The sequence below is a fragment of the Ovis canadensis genome, chromosome 24 (assembly GCF_042477335.2).
Source record: "Ovis canadensis isolate MfBH-ARS-UI-01 breed Bighorn chromosome 24, ARS-UI_OviCan_v2, whole genome shotgun sequence".
Lineage (NCBI taxonomy): Eukaryota > Metazoa > Chordata > Mammalia > Artiodactyla > Bovidae > Ovis > Ovis canadensis.
In genome coordinates this window covers 37475208-37497500 of record NC_091268.1, presented here as the reverse complement: position 1 = coordinate 37497500, position 22293 = coordinate 37475208, and the positions used below count along the sequence as shown (strand labels likewise).

Genomic DNA, 22293 nt, shown 5'->3' with positions numbered 1-22293 from the left:
GTATTCTTGCCTGGAGAATCCCATGGACGGAGGAGCTTGGTGGGCTAGAGTCCACGGGTCGCAAAGAGTCGGACACGACTGAGCGACATCACTTTCACTGTATTTAAAAGTTCTCTTGTGAAGTTCCAATGATCACTTCACAATGATCTCTTGTTACTTCCTAATCCATCATTTAAAGGAGCTAATAGGTTAAAGCCTCTGTGATCTGGTTCTCCCCAAAATGCCTACTAAGATTAAGTTTAAATGAAGAAAACCCACTTCCTATAATCTTTTTGAGTAAATATGTAAAGACCCTTCAAACTAGAACAAATATTAGTTTAACATTTGTAATCAGTAACTGAAAATCTGTTTTATTCTGACAGTTAAAATAAGTGCTAAAATTCTGCCTCATCAAAGAAATAGTGGCTTAAAAAAAAAGTGTGTTTATTTCTGTTAAGCTTTTTAAAAGGATCTTTAAATTACAGGTAACTAGTATACAACAGCAGCAGTAGGGGTTTGGATTTTAAGCCTCTTTTCAGAGAGTCTGATTTAGTAAATATCCTATTAAATATGTGATTTAGCAGCAAAACAGTAGTTATCTTTCATAAGCTTAGTAATTCTCTTTGGTGCACTAGAAGATATCCTTAAGAATGACCTAGAGAGTAAAACTTATATGGGTTACTTCTTAGATTGACACTGCTTGTGTATCTCCAGAGCAAGGGTCCCTAACAATTTCCTGTCTCTTCTTTTGGAAGAAAAGATGGCAGAAGACTGGGACAACTGAGTCCAGGGGAGAAATATGCGCAATTCTTCACACTTAGGAGTTGAACTGGTTACCATTCACTTTAGATTAATGACAATACCTTAAACATTGTGTACGCTTTACTGACTTCCCTTTACACTCAACAGAGATAAGCCAATATTCTGCTATGTGCTGACAAGGAGAAAGTAGTCCTAAGAAGGAGTAGCAAAGATGTAGCCTTAAAAAACTAACATTTAAAATACTAAATGTAACATTCTTTTACAGGCCTCTCAAGCACAACTAAAGATTTAAGTGAGGTATCTGAAAACCAAATGAACTCATTCCCCTTGCCACTGCTATGCTTTAATTTTTGTTACATTTTTCAGTTTGTCATCAGATTACTGTTATTCAAGATTTTTAGCAAGCCTACCTGTAGCAGCTTCTCTCTCCTCTTCTAATTTGCTGTGGTGGAGAAACCAAGTATCCAAGTTTGTTGGAGCTGTGTGGAAAGATAAAATAGGCTTGAGTATAATACATGATTTTTTTGTGCACAGACTTTAAGATAACTATTTTTTAACTATTCTGGAAACTTTTCTTACTCCCTGACCCTGATTCTTGCTTGTTCCAGATAGAGAGAGATGAGCAAGCATTACGTGTACCTGAATATTTTTTTCTGATTAACATTATAAACAATGAAGCCTCAATATAAACTTCATGCAGTATATTTTAATTAGCATTTTATAAGTTACTCTGAACTTCCTGTGTTTTGTTTTTAAAAAGATCCCATGTACTTAAAAAAAATTATGCATTTATTTATTGGCTGTGCTGGATTGCTGCTCAGGCTTTTCTCTGCTTGTGGTGAGCAGGGGTTATTCTTTGTTGCAGTGTGCAGGCTTCTCATTGGGGTGGCTTCTCTTGTTGCACAGCATGGACTCTAGGGTGCATGCACTTCAGCAGTTACAAACCCTGGGCTCAACAGTTGCAGTTCCTGGGCTCTAGAGTACAGGCTCAACAGTTGTGGTGTATGGGCGTGGTTGATCTCAGGCATGTGGGATGTCCTCAGACCAGGCATCAAAACCCTGCGTTGGCAGGTGGGTTCTTCACCAATGAGCCACCAGGGAGGCCTTGAACTTAATTGTTACAGAAAAGAGTTGTTTTATCTGCTGGGAACTACATGGAGGTGTCTGACATGTGACGTAAGTAGCACCATTCCAATTCTACAGATGAGGCAACGGAAGCTGAGAAGCACAATCACACACTCACTGTCATACAGCTAGTAAATGCAGGAGCTGGGATTCAAACCGAGATCTGTCTTCAAATCCCATATTCTTTCTACTGATATATTCGTATGTATGTGTATTAGTCCCTCAATCGTGGCTGACTCTGTAGCCCACCAGGATCTTCTATGTCCAGGCAAGAATACTGGAGTGGGTAGCCATTCCCTTCTCCAGGGGAATCGTCCCAATCCAGGGACTGAACCTGGGTCTCCCACACTGCAGGCAGATTCTTCACCATCTGAGCCACCAGGGAAGCCTTTCCTACTGATATATTCTTAACATACTTTTTCTATAATGAGTCTGATTTATCTTTCAAACAAAAAGATCAAAGTTTTAGAATATAAGCCAGTTTATATAAATTTATGAGCTATATAAACAATTATATAAAACAATATATAAATCTGAATTTTTTGCTTTTTCTTCTGAGAGGAGGAAGGACTTATTACAGGGACCGTTCACAACGCATGTCTCTCTTACCTTATAGATTTTATTTTATTTTTTGACTTGAATGAGTACTTTCTATAACTTTAATGAGTGTATAACTTGGTATAACTTTATTTTTTATTAAAAAAAAATTTTTTTTTTAAATTTTTATTTTTACTTTATTTTACTTTACAGTACCGTATTGGTTCTTATAGATTTTAATATGCAACAGAATTTAACTGAACTACTCAAAATGAGAAATTTTGTGATTGATACACTTTTAAAAAAATTTGTATAAGTTTATATTTATTTTAGAAAACACTTCTTCATATAGTCTTGAGTTTGTGACATTTTACATAAAAACTGTAAACTACGGCATATAAAAGTTTATAATAAAAGACACTCAGCAACATACCACTTAGATTGTAATTTTTATTTCTGGTTTGAAAGCAATCATCTGAAGATTATGTGAAACATATACTTACTGTTCCCAACCTGGTCGACCACCACCTGGACGAGCAGCATTTATTCTTACTGGACCTTGGACAAAAAAATAAGGACAACTAAATATAAAATTACATGCTGAATAAAGCTAAAATTATTTTTTAAGGGAAATAGTTCAAACCAAAATGATTTTATACTCACCAGTTGTGGGGATCAATTGTCCATGCAATAATGACTGTCCAAGCAAAGAGGGGGTTCCAAGTACAGGCACCTGGTAACCCTTTAGGAAAAAAACACAAATAGTTAAAAAAAAAACAAAACAAAAAACTCTACTGTAATAATATAAAAAGGTCTCCAAATTTAAAAGCCAGTGAAACTTACCTTCTCTTCCATAAGAGCAGTAATTGCAATTGAAGAAGCTCCCTTTGAATGCTCTGATGCAAGTGCTGCAGCTGGCAGTATTTTATTATCAGAATCCCTAGAAAATAATTTACAACATTACAAGGTCATTAGAAACGGAGAATTAAAGGTACAAACTTCCAGTTATATAAGATACGTAAGTACTCAGGATATAATGTACAACATGATGACTGTAGGTAACACAGCTGTATGGTATACTGGAAAGCTGTTAAGAGAGATTAGATCCTAAGAGTTCTCATCACAAGGAGGTGAGAACTCTTTTTTTCCACTACTTATTGTATTTAGGTGAGAAGATGGATGTTAGCTGATCCCTACTGCAATAATTATTTCACAATATGTGTAAGTTAAATCAGCATGCTGTATGCCTTAAAGTTCAATGAGAATATTTTTGAAGAAAAATTCCATTATTACAAACATTGAGTCATATTTAAAGGCCTCAAACACTTGCAGAGAGGAGCAACCTCATGTCCAAGGAGCGGCGGCTGCGCAGGCAAAGGAGAGCCGAGAGGAGCTACTCCACGTTCAAGGTCAGGAGGGTGGGGCAGTCAGGAGATACCCCTCGTCCAAGGTAAGGAGCAGCAGCTGCACCTTGCTGGAGCAGCCATGAAGAGATACCCCACGTCCAAGGTAAGAGAAACCCAAGTAAAACAGTAGGTGTTGCGAGAGGGCATCAGAAGGCAGACACACTGAAACCATAATTACAGAAGACTAGTCAATCTGATCACACAGACCAGAGCCTTGTTTAACTCAATGAAACTAAGCCATGCCGTGCGGGGCCACCCAAGATGGGAGGGTCATGGTGGAGAGGTCTGACAGAATGTGGTCCACTGGATAAGGGAATGGCAAACTGTGTCACTTTCTTGCCTTGAGAACCCCATGAATAGTATGAAAAGGCAAAATGAAAGGATACTGAACAGGGAACTCCCTGGGTCGGTAGGTGCCCAATATGCTACTGAAGATCAGTGGAGAATTAATTCCACAAAGAATGAAGGGATGGAGCTAAAGCAAAAACAATACCCAGTTGTGGATGTGACTGGTGATAGAAGAAAGGTCCAATGCTGTAAAGAGCAATACTGCACAGGAACCTGGAATTTCAGGTCCATAAATCAAGGCAAATTGGAAGTGGTCAAACAAGAGACGGCAAGAGTGAACGTCAACATTCTAGGAATGAGTGAACTAAAATGGACTGGAATGGGTGAATTTAACTCAGATGACCATTGTATCTATTTCTGTGGGCAGCAATCCCTTAGAAGAAATGGAATAGCCATTATAGTCAACAAGAGAGTCCGAAATGCAGTACTTGGATGCAATCTCAAAAATGACAGAATGATCTCTGTTTGTTTCCAAGGCAAACCATTCAATATCACAGTAATCCAAGCCTATACCCCAATCAGTAACGCTGAAGTTGAATGGTTCTATGAAGACCTACAAGATCTTTCAGAACTAACACTCAAAAAAGATGTTCTTTTCATTATAGGGGACTGGAATGCAAAAGTAGGAAGTCAAGAAACACCTGGAGTAACAGGCAAATTTGGCCTTGGAGTATGGGATGAAGCAGGGCAAAGGCTAATAGAGTTTTGCCGAGAACGCACTGGTCATAGCAAACGCCCTTTTCCAACAACACAAGAGAAGACTCTACACACGGACATCACCAGATGGTCAACACCGAAATTGGATTGATTATATTCTTTGCAGCCAAAGATGGAGAAGCTCTATAGAGTCAGCAAATACAAGACTGGGAGCTAACTGTGGCTCAGATCATGAACTCCCTCTTGCCAAATTCAGATTTATATTGAAGAAAGTAGGGAAAACCACTAGACCATTCAGGTATGACTTAAATCAAATCCCTTATGATTATACAATTCAAGTGAGAAATAGATTTAAGGGACTAGATCTGATAGATAGAGTGCCTGAAAAACTATGGACGGAGGTTTGTGACACTGTACAGGAGACAGGGATCAAGACCATCCCCATGGAAAAGAAATGCAAAAAAGCAAAATGGCTGTCTGAGGAGGCCTTACAAATAGCTGTGAAAAGGAGGGAAGCAAAAAGCAAAGGAGAAAAGGAAAGATAAGCATCTGAATGCAGAGTTCCAAAGAATAACAAGAAGAGATGAGAAAGCCTTCCTCAGCGATCAATGCAAAGAAATAGAGGAAAACAACAGAATGGGAAAGACTAGAGATCTCTTCAAGAAAATTAGAGACACCAAGGGAACATTTCATGCAAAGATGGGCTCAATAAAGGATAGAAATGGTATGGACCTAACAGAAGCAGAAGATATTAAGAAGAGGTGGCAAGAATACACAGGAGAATTGTACAAAAAAGATCTTCACGACCCGGATAATCATAATGGTGTGATCACTCATCTAGAGCCAGACATCCCGGAATGGGAAGTCAAGTGGGCCTTAGAAAGCATCATTACGAACAAAGCTAGTGGAGGTGATGGAATTCCAGTGGAGCTCTTTCAAATCCTGAAAGATGATGCTGTGAAAGTGCTGCACTCAATATGCCAGCAAATTTGGAAAACTCAGCAGTGGCCACAGGACTGGAAAAGGCCCATTTTCATTCCAATTCCAAAGAAAGGCAATGCCAAAGAATGCTCAAACTACCGCACAATTGCACTCATCTCACATGCTAGTAAAGTAATGCTCAAAATTCTCCAAGCCAGGGTGCACCAGTTCATGAACCGTGAAATTCCAGATGTTCAAGCTGGTTTTACAAAAAGCAGAGGAATAGAGATCAAATTGCCAACACCCGCTGGATCATCGAGAAAGCAAGAAAAGCTAGAGTTCCAGAAAAATATCTATCTCTGCTTTATTGACTACGACAAAGCCTTTGACTGTGTGGATCACAATAAACTGTGGAAAATTCTGAAAGAGATGGGAATACCAGACCACCTCACCTCTCTCTTGAGAAACCCCTGTATGGAGGTCAGGAAACAACAGTTAGAACTGGACATGGAACAACAGACTGGTTCCAAATAGGAAAAGGAGTACGTCAAGGCTGTATATTGTCATCCTGCTTATTTAACTTATATGCAGAGTACATCATGAGAAACACTGGGCTGGAAGAAGCACAAGCTGGAATCAAGACTGCCGGGAGAAATATCAATAACCTCAGATATGCAGATGACACCACCCTTATGGCAGAAAGTGAAGAACTAAAAAGCCTCTTGATGAAAGTCAAAGAGGAGAGTGCAAAAGTTGCCTTAAAGCTCAACATTCAGAAAACTAAGATCGTGGCTTTTGGTCCCATCACTTCATGACAGACAGATGGGAAAACAGTGGAAACAGTGTCAGACTTTACTTTTTGGGCTCCGAAATCACTGCAGATGGTGACTGCAGCCATGAAATTAAAAGACGCTTACTCCTTGGAAGGAAAAGTTATTACCAACCTAGAGAGCATATTCAAAAGCAGAGATATTACTTTGCCAACAAAGGTCTGTCTAGTCAAGGCTATGGTTTTTCCAGTGGTCATGTATGGATGTGAGAGTTGGGACTGTGCAGAAAGGTGAGCACCGAAGAATTGACACTTTTGAACTGTGGTGTTGGAGAAGAGATCTCGAGAGTCCCGTAGACTGAAAGGAGATCTAACCAGTCCATCCTAAAGGAGATCAGTCCTGGGTGTTCACTGGAGGGACTGATGCTGAAACTGAAACTCCAATACTGTGGCCACCTCATGTGAAGAGTTGACTCATTGGAAAAGACCCTAACACTGGGAGGGATTGGGGGCAGGAGGAGAAGGGGACGACAGAGGATGAGATGGCTGGATGGCATCACCAACTTGAAGGACATGAATTTGGGTGAACTCCAGGAGTTGGTGATAGACAGGGAGGCCTGGTGTGCTGCAATTCATAGGGTCGCAAAGAGACACAACTGAGAGTGAACTGAACTGAACTGAAACACTTGCAGAGTTTGGAAAATAACAGATCAGCAGAAAATGTCTGCAGCACACAAATGTTCTTACTTCAGGAATGTATTATCTGTGGTGATAGGATTATAAGGTTTCCTTTTGCATATAACTAATAAAAATTATTAAAGGAAAAACATTAAAATTACATCTTGTTGTTCCTAACACTGTTCTCCATCACACTTGCATTAAGATGAGTTTAAATCAAAGATGAAGAAAACTTCTGGGGAAAATGAGCCAGATGGGACTTTTGAAGAGTTCTTCATATGTAAGTAAAATGTATGATGAAGGAATCTCCTAAAAAGTACAATCTATGAAATGATAGAACTGGTGCAGTTTTAAGACTACTAAAGCTTAGAAAAAAAAAAGTTGCAAAACCAAAAAAAGAAAAGGATTTAGAGTTAAATTCTACTTCCAGCTCTATTAAATCAAAAAGGTACTCTAAGGTAAGTCAATGAATAGTAGACCATTCCCACTATTAATCAAATAAAAGGTTGAACTAGATCAGTGGGATTTTATTCTTTTTCATTATGATTTGTCACACGGTACTGAATAGTTTCCCATGCTATACAGTAGGATCTTGTTGTTTATCCATTCTATATACAGTAGTTTACAGGGATCTCTTTAGTATACTTGTAAAGGTCCTACTCCTAAAAATTTTGCTCCTGGGAACATACCCCTGGCATCTTAATTTTTCAAAGCTGGTTCATTTTTTAAGACTTGGACTTACAGAGCCTCTGGACTATACAGTCATAGGTCCCTTTCGTTTCAGAAGCGGTAGGATTTAAGTGAGGTTTTGCTACTCTCCTACATAATTATGCTCCACAACAATTATTTCTGACCTTTCTTACCAGTGTTTCATCCCCTCCGCTCTGTTCTTAGTTCTACTCAGATCTACTGTTTTTCAATACCGTCATCATGACCATAAGTGAACTCTCCCCTCCTGTGAACTGCAAAGCTGTTATGGGATACTATTCAACATTTAAGAGTGGTTGCTGGCAATCTGTATAGTTTCTGACTTTGGGACATTTAATCATTTACAAATGAATCTCTTTTATCTGTCTATTCCTCCAGTAAGACTAAGTCATTTCTTTTTTTTTTCATTTGGCCATGCTGTGTGGCTTACGGGATCTCAGATACCCAAAAGGAATTAAACCCATGCTCCAGCAATTCAAGAGCCACGTCCTAATCACTGGACTGCCAGGGAATTCCAAAAGACTAAGTCATTTCTTTCAAGTCACCCACCTTACTGAGTACAGTAGGATGCTATAGACTGCCAGTCACTGCTGCTAAGTCGCTTCAGTCGTGTCCGACCCTGTGCGACCCCAGAGATGGCAGCCCACCAGGCTCCCCCATCCCTGGGATTCTCCAGGCAAGAACATTGGAGTGGGTTGCCATTTCCTTCTCCAGTGCAGGAAAGTGAAAAGTGAAAGAAGTCACTCAGTCGTGTCCGACTCTCTGCAACCCCATGGACTGAAGCCTACCAGGCTCCTCCGTCCATGGGATTTTCCAGGCAAGAGTACTGGAGTGGGGTGCCATTGCCTTCTCTGCCAGTCACTAAAACAACAATTTAAGCAATATACAATAAACAAAAACTATGTCTCTGGTCTCAGTTGTTTCCTAACAGTGAGAAATATAGACTTACCGAAAAGGTCCATCTGATTTTTCTGAGTGGACTGATATGGAGACTGTTGCAGTTATATCAGGTACGGGGGCTGGGGCAGAAGATGGATTTCCAGGGACAGGAGGGGCCAAAGACGACTGATTGGAGGTTAATGAAGACATAGATGAAGCCGAGTGAGTTGATGAGGACGTCACTGGAATCATCAGAGGATCTTGCTGTCTTGATATTGGAGATCTCATCAGAGGTTGTAGGTTCCGCTGGATGAGTGGTCTTGGAGGTGGTATTGGGGGAGGGGGTGGGGGTAACTGTTTTCTTAGTCTTTTCGTATAACCAGTTTCATTTTTGAAGTTATTAACAGCCTATAGACACCAAACATAAAAATGCAGAAAAAAATGTAGTATTTACTCAAGTACAGTTAAATCAAAAGGTTTTTTAAAAATTTTCATAAAAAGGGATATAAATATAGCTACCTGTCGTAAGAACTTATTGGCAATTAAAGCATCAGGAGAGACGTCATTCTGATGACATGTTGGACATGTATGTTCATCTGATTCCAAGAGTGCTGTCCTTATACCTATGTGTAAGATTTTAAATATTAACAAAAGCACAGTTAGGAACCCAGTTTTTGGCAATGAATTGAAAAGTGGTTTATATGTGTTCAGTTACATTACTATTTTCCAAGCACACATTACTAATCACTTCTATTCTTAGATTAAGAAATTTAAAAGTAAAATTTCTCTCCTGGTATCATTCCTTTGCTCTAACCTCTACCTTAAACACAGAATTAGTGGATATAAGTTAAACAAACATTTAAATTGAGAGAAAGGACACTCTTCGTCAAATACCATTCTCTTTGGTTAGCTCACATCTAGAGTATTATAGGAAAAAAAATAGAAATACAGCCTAGAAAAAGACAGAAACATTATGCTGTAAATACAGGGCTTTAAAAAAAGCAATCACATAGGAATACCCCAGTGGTCCAGTGGTTAGGACTCCACACTGCTGAGGGGCAGGGTTAAATACCTAGTTAGGGAGTTTAGATCTTATAAGCTATGTGGCATAAACAAAATTTAAAAAGGCATCACTAGGAAAGGGCATTAAATATAGCAGAAGCATTATTCAGGCAAGGAAATCAGAACCATCTATAGCACAGCAGCTAAGAAGGAAAACAAAATTACAAAATTACAGATGCACTGCTTATGCTTCAGTGTAGCAAAAAAACCCAGCTATATAAGTGGTTTGTAAAACTTAAGACACACTCTGAAACAAGCCTTAAGTAACCTCTTCTTGACTTTTGTCTTCACTGAAGAGGCTCCATAACAAAGATTTGCATTCCAAAACTCTTGTTTTTCTTTTGGCTGCACCACATGGCATACAGCATCTTAGTGGATCTTAGTTCCCTGACCAGGGACTGAACACCATCCCCTCTAGCAGAAACACATGGAGTCTTAACTACTGGACCACAAAGGAAGTCCCCCAAAACAATCTTTAGAAATGAAAAGGACCAAAGCAGGACTGAGCAATCAAATTTTTAGATGACATTATTTTCATCTGGGTAAGAAGGGAAAAACTTAAGGAAAGTGGCAGAAGAGAATCAAGTGCTAATATAATATAAATGACTAGGAAAAAAGTCACAAGCAATCCCCTGGCAAGTGTTTGGGTAATATATGTTTACAGACCGTAGTTCTCAATCACCCTTTGGAATTTTAAACTATTTTTCACATTCCTAGAAAGGGACTTATTTTAAAAAAATACTTTGGAAATGTCTAAGGCCCCAAAAGCTTTTAAATTTCTCTATACCATTTAAAACACACTTGAAACAAAAATCCTACATTTTATAAAACCTCAGTAAAGACACCTTGATGAAGGTAAAGAAAGTGGTCAATTCTAAAGGACAAATAGACTTTTTTAAAAAAAAGGAACAATAAAAAGTTATTAAATGTTCACTGATGAATGTATCAATAATTCATACTTTATCATTAAAATATATACTGTTGCTAACAGCCTTTCCAAGGAAATACACACACTCTAAAATACATATCTTCAAAGGTTCAACAGTTCTTACATTCATCACAGTAACTGTTTCCACAGCAGGGAATGACAACAGCATCAGTCATAATATCTTTGCAGATGAGACACAACAACTCATCTGGGATAGGATCATCTTCTTCTGAAGATGATGATGGTTCCTCTGGTAAAAAAGGTGGTTTTTCTTTCTTCCCAATTGCATATGCTTCTCTGTAAAAGAAGGTCTTAGTGTTTTAACACTGTTATGGAAAAGTATTTCGAAAATATTTATATATTCTATTATACAATAGTGGGAACTTATAATCTAGTATGATGCCAAATTAGTTTATACAAGTGTAGTACTTTCCAAAATAAGAGAGCAGTTATGAATATCCTCCCCTAAACAAAAAGATATAAAACAAAATCCTAAGAGAACATAACAAAACAGAAAGAAAAAAAAGCCACAAAATTGGCTAAAAGGATCTTAGATTCTGTATTTCTAAGAACTGTGAGTCAGAGTGGTACAGTGACACAATCAAGTACCACAAAGTTGTATTTAAATGGTAGAGACAGGATTTGAGCTTAAGTGATGACAACACCCTAATCACTATCCTCTAGCCTACCATGTTTCCTGGAAAAAGTTTTTTTCCTCCTGAGTCTAACAGTCTCCAAACCTGTGAAAATGCTAGTGTGAATGTCACAATACGGGAAGCTAAAATTGGTACTGACATTACACGATTAAGGTGGGTAATTCAAAGGAAATATGTCCCTAATCACATCAATAATTAATAAACAGAATTAGACTTCAAAATAGTGGTCTTATACTTAATATTATGAGAGATTAATCTATGTACAGACAGTTGAAGTAGGAAATGGCAATCCACTCCAACATTCCTGTCTAGAAAATTCCATGGACAGAGGAGCCTGGTGGGCTACAATCCATGGGGTCACAAAGAGTGGGACATGACTGAGCACAAGAAATATTAATGACTTAATTAGAAAAATGTGTAAAAAACTTAAAAGTAACACCTCATTAGATACTTGGGGGTCCATTTTTTTGTGGAAATTTTGTGGCAATGTTGGATATTAAATATATTAAAAACAAACAAACAAAAAATAAGCCATTCTCAGACTTATCACCACCGCTTCCAATACCCCCATCTTCTCTGTAATCAGGCACATTTGTAAAACATAGGAATTCCTAGAGAAATCTCTTCCCTTTCATTCAGGAACAGAGTGTGTTCAACTCAATGCTAAAAATGAAAGAATCTCATCTGGACAGAGCAGGGTACCTTAGGTGTGTTATTTGTGTTGCAGTTGCTCCATAGACATCACCACGATTCCAGAAATAAGTATCAATTTGCTTATGCCCCATTGTTCCCAATTTGTGAAAGAGGAGTCTCCCACTGCCCAAAAGAGAGAAAAGGAAAAAAAAAAAAAAAAAAAAGAGGAGAACAGAGGATAGAAAAAGAAACAGAAGAAGAGTCTGAGTTGCTTATCAGTGGTGTTAGTGGAGAGGGTGAAAGTTTCATTTAAAATATTTGGGTTCCCATTTTCCCCAGTATTTGCTGTGTGTTTGGCACAAATGCACTTCTGTATTCCAGTATTCAAATAGCAATGAAGTTAATTATTAGTTATGAGTTTATAGGTGATGTTAATTTTTCCAACACAAATTTCTACTTAAATACTTTTACATTTACATCTTATTGTATTAAGATGAAGCGGTCTGCTCTTAATCTTTGTAAAAAGCCACCAATTTCAACCTAAAACTGTTTGGATGCATGTATGAAATGTCTGAATTAGAAACAGCATACAACAAACTGCTCTAAGATGAACCACAAAAACACACAATGGTAGACTGATAAAAAATAGATGGGAGTGAGGTTGAGAAAGTGAGCAGGGTTGGAAGTTTAGAAAAACATTAATTCTTATCTGTTAACTAAAACAATGTATTTACCTACTCAAAAACAATCTTTTTTCAGCCTCATTCTGTAAGCATAGCATTTTCGTTGTCCTTACCTGCTCATCACATTTTGATAATACAGCACAAAGCTGACAAAAACTGTTCCTAATAAACATTCTGTCACTGGGAACATGGATATCTATTCTTTAAACTGATGTTTCTCAAAGCATGCCCTGAGCATCCTCGAACCTCATATTCTGGAGGGCTCGTTAAAGATGCAGACTGAGAATATAATCCCTCAGGGGTGGGGGAGAGGAGCGGGACAGGGCACCTAGGCTGGTTTAACACACTTCTGCAAGAGATTCTTACGTACAATAAAGTTACAGAGTCACAGTCCTAAGGAACACTTAATATGTGTTTTATATTGTGTGAGTTTGCAACTGTTGAGGACAATCAAAAGGTAATTAAATGTATTAATAAAAGCAGATAAAATGGGAAGTTACCTAGCTGAACTATGCCACTGGGTTTACTGTCTATTCATTTCATTAAAAATTGGCTCCTAAAATAAAACCTGATAACATGTGAAAAATAAGTGTTAAGGTATGGCTTACAGAGCTACTAACAGTTTATAACAGATAAACAGTTCTGAACTGTTATACAACAGATCTGAACTAACAGTTTATAAAATAAACCATACTTTAGAATCTTAAGATTCACACAGTATATCCAAACTAGTCAAGATACTTTAGTATTTCCTTTAATCTTCACGTTTAAATCTGCCTTGATATCTTGCAGAACTTTTATTCTTAAGCCTCTTGTTTCTTAAAAAGTCTGACACTTATCTTGTTCATTTAAAAGATGCAAACAGCATACAAGATTATGTAGGAGTATGTATGTGAATGAGGAAGAAAGCAGGGAATGACAGAAAAAAGAAAAATTAGAAGACCACAAGGAAAGTGGCACTCACTGGCAACAAAAACCCCAAATACATTTTTAATTTGCTTTAAACGGAGCAGACTGCAGCCTCTCATTCTTAACACAGAAATGCAACATACAGACTAAGACTTGGTATACAATGTTTATAAGGAATCCAAGTAGCCAAATTACAAGTCCAAGATTAAATAAAACACTATCGCCTGGATTGACTGTAATCGCCACAGACCACACCTAATTTGAATACTTACGCATCTATAGTTGGTATTGCATATTTTCCAGTGTTGGTAAGCATTGCACCTTTCATGTTAGGATCTTTCACTTCCATCATAAAACTTCTGGGAATTCCAGTGCTCTTTTTAATCCTAGGACCAGATTCAAAGTTCTTATCCTACGGGAAGGGGAAAGGAGAGAGGAGGAAGAGAAAGAGTAGTTACCATTATTTAATAATATTAGCCAACACACAGTATTTACTATCTGCTTGTATTATTTGTAGAGCTTTACATGTATCTCATTTAATCCTCACAACAGCCATGTGAGTTAAGGACTATCACTATCTTCATTTTACAGAGAAGAAACAACAGGCTTGGAGAAATTCATGTAACTTGCTCACTCGGTGGCAGTGTCAAGATTTGATACCGGCAGTTTGGCTCCAAAAGCTGTGCTCATTTGCCACTATAACATAGACGCCAATATTTACCAAGAGAAATAATAAGGCTAAGGAAAAATTTTAGTTTGCACTTACCCCATTTGTTGGGCAATTCTTAATATAATGGCCAGGTTTACCACAACGGAAACAAGTATAAGATGGAGGTGGTGGACCTAAAGGTTTCTTCATGTAACTGAAAGGAAAAAAAAAATTACATGTACACAAAGACTTAAAACAAGAAAAAAAAAGCTTTGGACATGGGGGGCTGTTAAGTACCACCCCAAAGTACATATTAGAATAAAGTACTTATAAACTTACTTGATTGGGTCGTATTCATGGCCAGATTGCGACATCATTGCTTTAATTTTATCTTCTTCAGAAGCATTGGCTTCAGCCAGATTGGCAGTCTGTTTAACAGGTAATTATTTGACACACACATTAGAAACACATTTAAGACCACACAGCCAAAGACAACACCACTCATCCTGTAAAGAGCAATATCTAATCTTGCATAAAAACAGTTATTTACAAGTATAACCTAGAAGAGGCATGGGGAGTGCCTTAGGTCATTACATGATGTTTGGGTGTCTACGGGGTTGAAGAAAGTCCTTCTGGGGGCACTCAAACCTTAGACCCTGTTTGTACCTTACATTAAGATTTACATACTACTCTCCTAAGTTAAAAACTGAGATTATGTTAGAGAAACACTTGACATTTTCAAATATTAAAAATAATTCAAGTGTCATAGCATTAAGCATCAAGTGTCAAGCACAGGACTTAGAGGTAGGGTTGGGGATAGGACACTGAACATATGCAGCAGATACTAGGTATCAGAAGGCTCTTTAAGTAGTGGTGCCAAATTTAAAATTAAGTGCAAAGCACATGCACTGAGCATTCAAATTATAAATCCAACTCTCCAAAGATTATGAACTTCACCTCTGAGGTATTACATACAGTAGTCTAGATAATAAGCAGGGTCTAAGGGAGTGAGTCCTAATAACTTGAATCTTCAACCATCTAGCACTCATTATCAGCCATTCATCAGGTTTTAGCTTTACATTCATCCACAAAACAAGCAACCAGTTTTAACACTTTATTGTAATTTTATATACAAAGAATGCTTAACATTAACAGAGCTTAGAACAACAGCAACATTTACAAAAAACTGGATTACAGATGTTGAACAACTAATTTGTTTGAACCCAAACATTAACTTACAAATAGTTAAAAAAAAAAAGTCCCCCAAACCTCCAAAACTCCCCAACTGCTTCCCACAAAGAAACAATGGAGGAATAGATCAGAACTCAAATATGGTCCTTACAGTACAGAAGACTTTAAACAGTGAACTATAAGTTGCTGTAGATGTTAACTCTATGCTAAACCACTTTGCATTAAAAAATTATTGAGGTTGCTTTTAGAATTATCAACTTTAATGTATACTTTTCCCACAACAGGAGTTTAAAAAGGTGTATTTGTTACTAGGACATTTTGGGGATACATTCTAGGGGATAAGGACAAAACCTACAACAAAGCCAAGGACAAGAGAGGGACAGCACTAATGGAAAACTTGTCTATCATTCACTTTGGTTGCTAAATTTAATTTTATATTTCTGATAGCAGGGGAAAAAAGGATTTTTGGAAAACTTCCTTCTTGGCCCTCAAAACACTACCTGTTCTCTATTATCTGCCTTTTTTCCCCTAAAGGCATAATTTGCAAACTAAGTCTCTTGTTTTAAAAATGAATCCATCACTAGTGCTTTCCCAAACAAAAGGTACACACTGTTGAGCAGAAAACTGCAAGCAATCTTATCGCAAAACATGGCATATACAATGACTTCAGGAGGTAACAATTTGCCCCTCTGCCAAACATACACAGTGGTATATTCCTGCAAACAACTTTATACATTTACACAATTCATGTAGTCTGTGTTCAAACAAATTAGGTTGTTTAAAACTTTTTCTAATGCAGACAGACTACAAGTCTATAGCATAGAGAAACAACTGTATCACATTTAAAACGTTAACTTTCAAGGGATCAATTCAAATATTCAAGAAATAACCACGCAATTGTCCATGTAAAGGAAAGCTTCTATTTTGGCTGCGTAAAGTCCACATAATTTACAGCCAAAATCAGGGAATTCCTCCAGAAATCTGTTAGTTTCCAATGTATAATTAAACAAAATGTATGAGAAAAAAAGCAAGCAAGTGTAGCTTCATTTGTTTCTTCTGTCTTGAAGATGAATACTCCAACATTATGGTGAAGCAAAATACTCCCCCTATCTTCTCAAAACGGCAGCTACTCTTTACAGGATAGTAATAATATGTACAAATGTTTCTGCAAAGTATTTCCTCCCCCAACCCCGCTTAAAACAATCGCTCCACATTAAAAAAAATTACGATGTTAGAAAAAGATTTATATTTTCAAGAATATATATATACCTTTGTAAGCTGGGCCAGAGAAATAGACGCAGAAGAGTCATCAATCTGTTCATAAAAAATTAAACACACATTCAAGTTCCACACTGAAAACATCTGAAAGTGATCATTTACTCCCTACTGCCACTTAATGTTCAAATATTGGGTATTTTTATTAGAAGTTTTCGAAAGAATGTTATCTTGTTTTAAGCTGAAATGTAGCTCACCCCACTTATTCTTCTCCACACATCTCACATACAGTAAATAAAGGCTAATGGTTGAAGGGGATTCTATTACAATGAGAAAACAGTAAAGAAAAGGATAGAAAAGCTGCTCAGTGTGGTGATTAAACACTAAGTAAGAGTCCCAGGTCTATCAGTGGTCTCTAAAACTAATGATGCTCAAGGCAATGTACACTAGAAGAGAGAATAAGAAATCTTTCTAACTTTCCTATAATGCCAGTATACAACCCTGTAAAAACAAGTAGCTCTTTTAAAGGCTCAGATAATTGCTTTAATAAAACAGCTCCCAAATAACTTCTAGTTTCCCCCTGAGTATGTACTGCTCGGTCTGAATAAGTTTATTCTCCCATGCAAAGCATCAATAGCTAATCTTGCCAAAGAAACCACAGCTTTAACAGGGCAAAAATTTTAAGCCATATAAAGGGAAACAAAAGGCATCCTGGGGCAGGGCAAACAGAGCAGTTATAGTTATTTCCCCTTCAATATGCAGGGGAAATAGTTACTTTAATCAAAGGGAGCAAGTATTAAACATGGATATAAGAGGGCTTTAAAACATGTATGTTCAAATGTATTTAAAAGTGCTTCATTGTTTGTTCCCCTGAACTATATTAATATCAGTTTTTAAAAAGTGTTTATACATGGGTGTGTATATGTATACACACACACAATCTTTAGCATGTAATTCTAAAGACACGATTTCCCTACAAGTGTACCAAAATGAAAACATTATCAGCTTCCTATGTAGTAAGTGGGTTGCTTATTCAACATGTTACAAATTTCTCATGCATTACTGGTCAGAACTCTTCTTTACAATGGAGAGAATGTAACAAGATGTCTGGATCAAAGAAAAAAAAGTGAGTCTTCATCATGCATTTTTCAAGGATTCCAAAGAACTCAAGAGTATTTGAAAAAAAAAAAAAAAGCAGCATGACTTGGAGCCCCAAATAGAAATGTAACCAGTTTCAATATGTAGTTCTTAGCTTAATGCCACCACAGCAGGAATGCAATAAATAGAAATAAAACTAATGTTGGCTAAATTTAAAATACATCTTATACATGTATATGTCTTAAGAGTTTTAAAAGCTAGTTTGATGGATATTACTGCTGGGATGTTTATCTAAACAAAAGGTTCTCAGCTCCACATTGAAGGACTGGAGAGTCCATAATGCACTAACCCCATACACATTCCTAGCCATATAATCTATCAGTGGGTTGAAGTGTTCTTTCCTTAAAGAATGAGTATCTCAGGAGGTAAATTTAGGAAAGAAAAATGGAAAGAACACAACCTATTTTTATCTAGAAAAATTCTGACCTATTCAATCTATTTTGAAGAGCCTAACATTTTATATCAACCATGAATTATCTGAATTTTAAGAAATAAGGGCTGAACAGACTGCTGTCAACCATCATCTATACTATGTTTCTAATTAAAGAAACAAATTAATAGCCTTTTAAAATAGTCTTTTACTATATAGAATATGCATGCTGATCACTTCCTTAGAGAGAAAGCAGCAGTTATATTACACTTTTTTACTGCTGAAATAAAAAAAATCTAACTTTTTTTGTTGTTCTTCTTCTCCTAAAATACAGCTGTCTTTTTGTTATTATACCAGGCTTTCCTATTCTTCCATTGGGCCAACTTATTAGGAGCATATATTTATTTAGTTATGAGTGCTTTTAGATATTCAACAGCATCTAAATCACTTTTTCCCCACCAAATAATCTGTGGATTCTTTACCAACTGAGCTATCAGGGAAGCCCCTATATACAGCACTTTAATATCCTATAAAAATACAAGGAGGTATAATTTACCACAAATTTAGAAAGGCATCCAACCGTTTTCTACATATAGCAAGATATTAAGAAATAAGTGAAAATGCTGATAAGAAATGATTTTAAAATGAGTAGGAATTTATATGTATTAAACATCAATTAAAAAAACCCAACTTAAAAAAAGTAGTCTCTAGAAACTGATTAACATGCACACCGTGGACATGATTAAAATTAACCTACCTCTCTCACATCTAGTTTGTGGTCTTGCTTCTGGGAGCAAGAATCTGAAATCTTTCATGTCAACTATACTTGCCTGAAATTAAAGGATCTTACAAAATGTAATTCTGATGTTAGCAGGAAGGACCCACAGCTTTGGAATAGCAACACAGAAGGATAACTACAAACAGCAAAGCTGTGGAATATAGAAACAGCCATCCTTGATTAGAGCTGGCTTAAGTTACAAAAAATGTACATACCTTTACTTTTACTAATCAGAATTTAAAAATCTGGCTTTAGTGATTTTGGCTTTATTGTGAATGCGCATAGGACACCTAAGTCTAAGATGGGCACTAATTATGCTTTATGAATATATTTTCTCATATTTTAAATGTCAGCAAATGTACCCCCAAGCAAATAATGGGGATATTATGTTATCTAATTTCTCCACTTCAAATAATTCTACCTAAAAATTAAAGCCACTTTTATTTTTTTTTTAAAAGAAGAAAGAAAAGAGAAACCTAAATAAGCATAAAATAAACTGCTTCTTATAAGTGTAATACAGACATGCCAGGGAACACACAAGGCTAAAAGAATGTTAACTTTATTTATGAACATGTGATCTGTGTTTATACACATGCTAATAAACAAAAAGGAAATAATTGTTTTCAAGAAATAAAACTTCATCTGAATTAGTTTAAATACTGTATAAAATGTACTTTATACAAAATGTGTTACATTAACTACTACAGTCACCAGTATAGTCAATCTAATTTGTGCTAGCATTTGGATACATAAAAATCAGTTTTAAACCAATCACCAGCAAAACAGAAACTTGTGGACAGTTTTTACAGCATTATGCTTAAAAAAAAAAACAAAAACCCAAAACCCCCAAAAAACCATATACCCCCAAGAGGGAAAAAAACTCCCAAAACACTAAGTTTTGATTTTTGAATCACTATATTTAGTTCCATGAGAACTAAAGGTCATATACTTTAGAAAACAAGTCCAAAGTTCAGATGTTCTATGTTATCGTGTTTAAGATTCAATGATCCAAGGTTAGTGAAAATACCTGATACACAATTAAAAGATCACTAGTATTTTAAAAGGATAAAGTTGAAAGAGCAAGCAATACCCTTAAATTCTAAGTGAGGATTTCAGACATCTCATATTGTGTACAAATCAAGCCTGAGCACTCAAATGTTTAGAGAACCATCAAGTTTTACAGAACTCAATTACTACAGATCTCTGTTCTGAACCGGGTGTTTCACCCTACAACCTGGGAGTGCTGCTACCTTTTACTTAAAAGCTCGAAGTCAAAATGGTGTCATACTTAAGGTTATTAAGATGTTAACCTGGTTAAGGGGAGTTACCTTTGATAAGCTACAGCTTTCAGTTAGCTTACAATTAATGCAGCATTTTAATATCTTATGAGGAAGAGGGAAATATTTTAATTCGGACAACTGAGCAGACTAGAAGTAAAAGATCTCTATTAAAACTTGAGTACTCAACTGTATAAAATCATCAAAATCATCGACGAGACATTGTATACTCGTAAGGGGCCCAATTCCAGGTTTCACTTTACAGTACAGATGTAAACAAAGAATAGGAGCTCAAAACTGCCAAATAAAGCAAAACTAAATAATAAAAGCTGCGTCAATGGTCTCTGGAAAGCTCTATGATGTGTCTGAACTTGGAGAAAGCATCAAACTTTAAATATAAGCTTTGGATGTTGCTAATGCATTTTTCAAAGCCATCAATCAGGCAGAAAAAAAGAAAAAAAAAACCCAAAAACCAAAAAAAACTAAGTGATACAACGTGAAAATGGCAAAATATACATTCCAAACATTTTTTTTTATTGCAGGAAACAAAAAGCACACAACAGCCTGTACATACATACAAAATACTAACTATAGACAGACAGATGCAGAACATGGCACCATGTTCATTAGTGTAAAACCTACATGATCTGAAAAGGATCATACATTAACTGTACAACACAGTGTCATACAGGGAGAATGCTATCATATTTAATATGAAACAGTGCTTTTGGGGCACAAATTACCCATTTCTACAAAATAAAGTGTGCAAATTATGCCACATATATCCATATTCAACTGAGCTGTCATCAAAATACATTTTATTTACAATATGTACTATGATCAATTGAATATTACGTTCTAAAAATGATTTACTTCACTGCTACATTATAAAGGAAAAAGCAACGTGTAGAAAAAGTGTGAGATTGTGTTTTTACATACTGCTTTTGAAGTTCCCATCACTGGTTCAGTTCGACTTCTAAAAAGACAAAAAGAAAAACAACATTAACTCTCTGAGTAGCTATTAATGAATTTTTGTGCTAAAAACATCTCTCCAATCATACATGTTTTAGGAACACAACTTTTCCTTGGCACAAAGATTTAAAAACAACCAATTTCAGAAGTAATAAATATACTACCTTATTTAATTTTTACTACCTTTGAACAGTTTAAGATGCATTTTTGGTTTAAAAAAAATCCGTACTTGGTAATTATAGAATAGATGTGTATCTTTCTACCTAAAATAAATGTTTTCTGAAAGGTAGTATGAGGATTTTGTTATTCAAGAAACTTTGTGGCTATTTCTTAATAGACTGAACAATTATATTAATCCTCACTTTTTTAATAGGTACAGATGAGAATTTCCATACCCTGAATTACCTTACAGCAAGACTACTACTGTAAATATTTTACAATTTGGAGCCCTGAAAAACTGTTGTGCTCCAAAAACTAAATTTCAAATCCAGAAAGACAGGTTGGCAGTTTCATCTTTTTAAAAGTCTCAACACAGTGACCAAGATAAAACAGAAACTCTATCTTCCAGAAAAATCAACAGTTTGACAGCATATCTTCATTGAAAGAATAATAAGTTGGTTATGGAGAATTGAACTGATTTTTAAAAATATATTCACAAGTAAGCTCAAGAAGAAATTCCTTTAAAAGTCCACACAGGAAAGAGTATGAGGGTCAAGTTGCTAAAATACAGCCTTTAAAGGCTTGGTTTCAGTTTTAAGTTTATGTTATCCTGACAGAAAAATGTTAGATAGCATATGAAAGGAATTTCTGGTTTGTACATGACTGGGACGTCCTGAGATAAAAATGAGATTTTCATTTACTAGTATTTGCTCAACAAATTCAAAAACACTTCATGAAGCAAGTATAATATAAAAGAAATCAAATACACAGTGAATTACACATGCAATTCTGTAAGAGGCAACTATTTTCCCACGTACTTTAAACAATTCTCTCCCTAAAGTTTCTGAATATCAAAACAATCTCCTGAAACTCAATGTTTGCTA

General features: G+C 36.3%; 1 protein-coding gene across 2 annotated transcripts in view; it reads right to left on the bottom strand.

The window, feature by feature from the left end:
* Positions 1-22293, bottom strand: part of RBBP6 (RB binding protein 6, ubiquitin ligase) — a 37336-nt gene that overhangs the window by 5966 nt on the left and 9077 nt on the right. For both annotated transcript variants that reach the window (XM_069570373.1, XM_069570374.1), the window contains exons 3-14: positions 21218-21254; positions 16750-16794; positions 14629-14717; positions 14407-14503; positions 13913-14052; positions 10884-11056; positions 9289-9392; positions 8840-9177; positions 3247-3343; positions 3067-3145; positions 2907-2961; positions 1152-1220 (exon numbers count right to left, since the gene is read on the bottom strand). In XM_069570373.1, the coding sequence (XP_069426474.1) occupies positions 1152-1220; positions 2907-2961; positions 3067-3145; positions 3247-3343; positions 8840-9177; positions 9289-9392; positions 10884-11056; positions 13913-14052; positions 14407-14503; positions 14629-14717; positions 16750-16794; positions 21218-21254 (1323 nt within the window). The remainder of the gene's footprint in view (positions 1-1151; positions 1221-2906; positions 2962-3066; positions 3146-3246; positions 3344-8839; positions 9178-9288; positions 9393-10883; positions 11057-13912; positions 14053-14406; positions 14504-14628; positions 14718-16749; positions 16795-21217; positions 21255-22293) is intronic.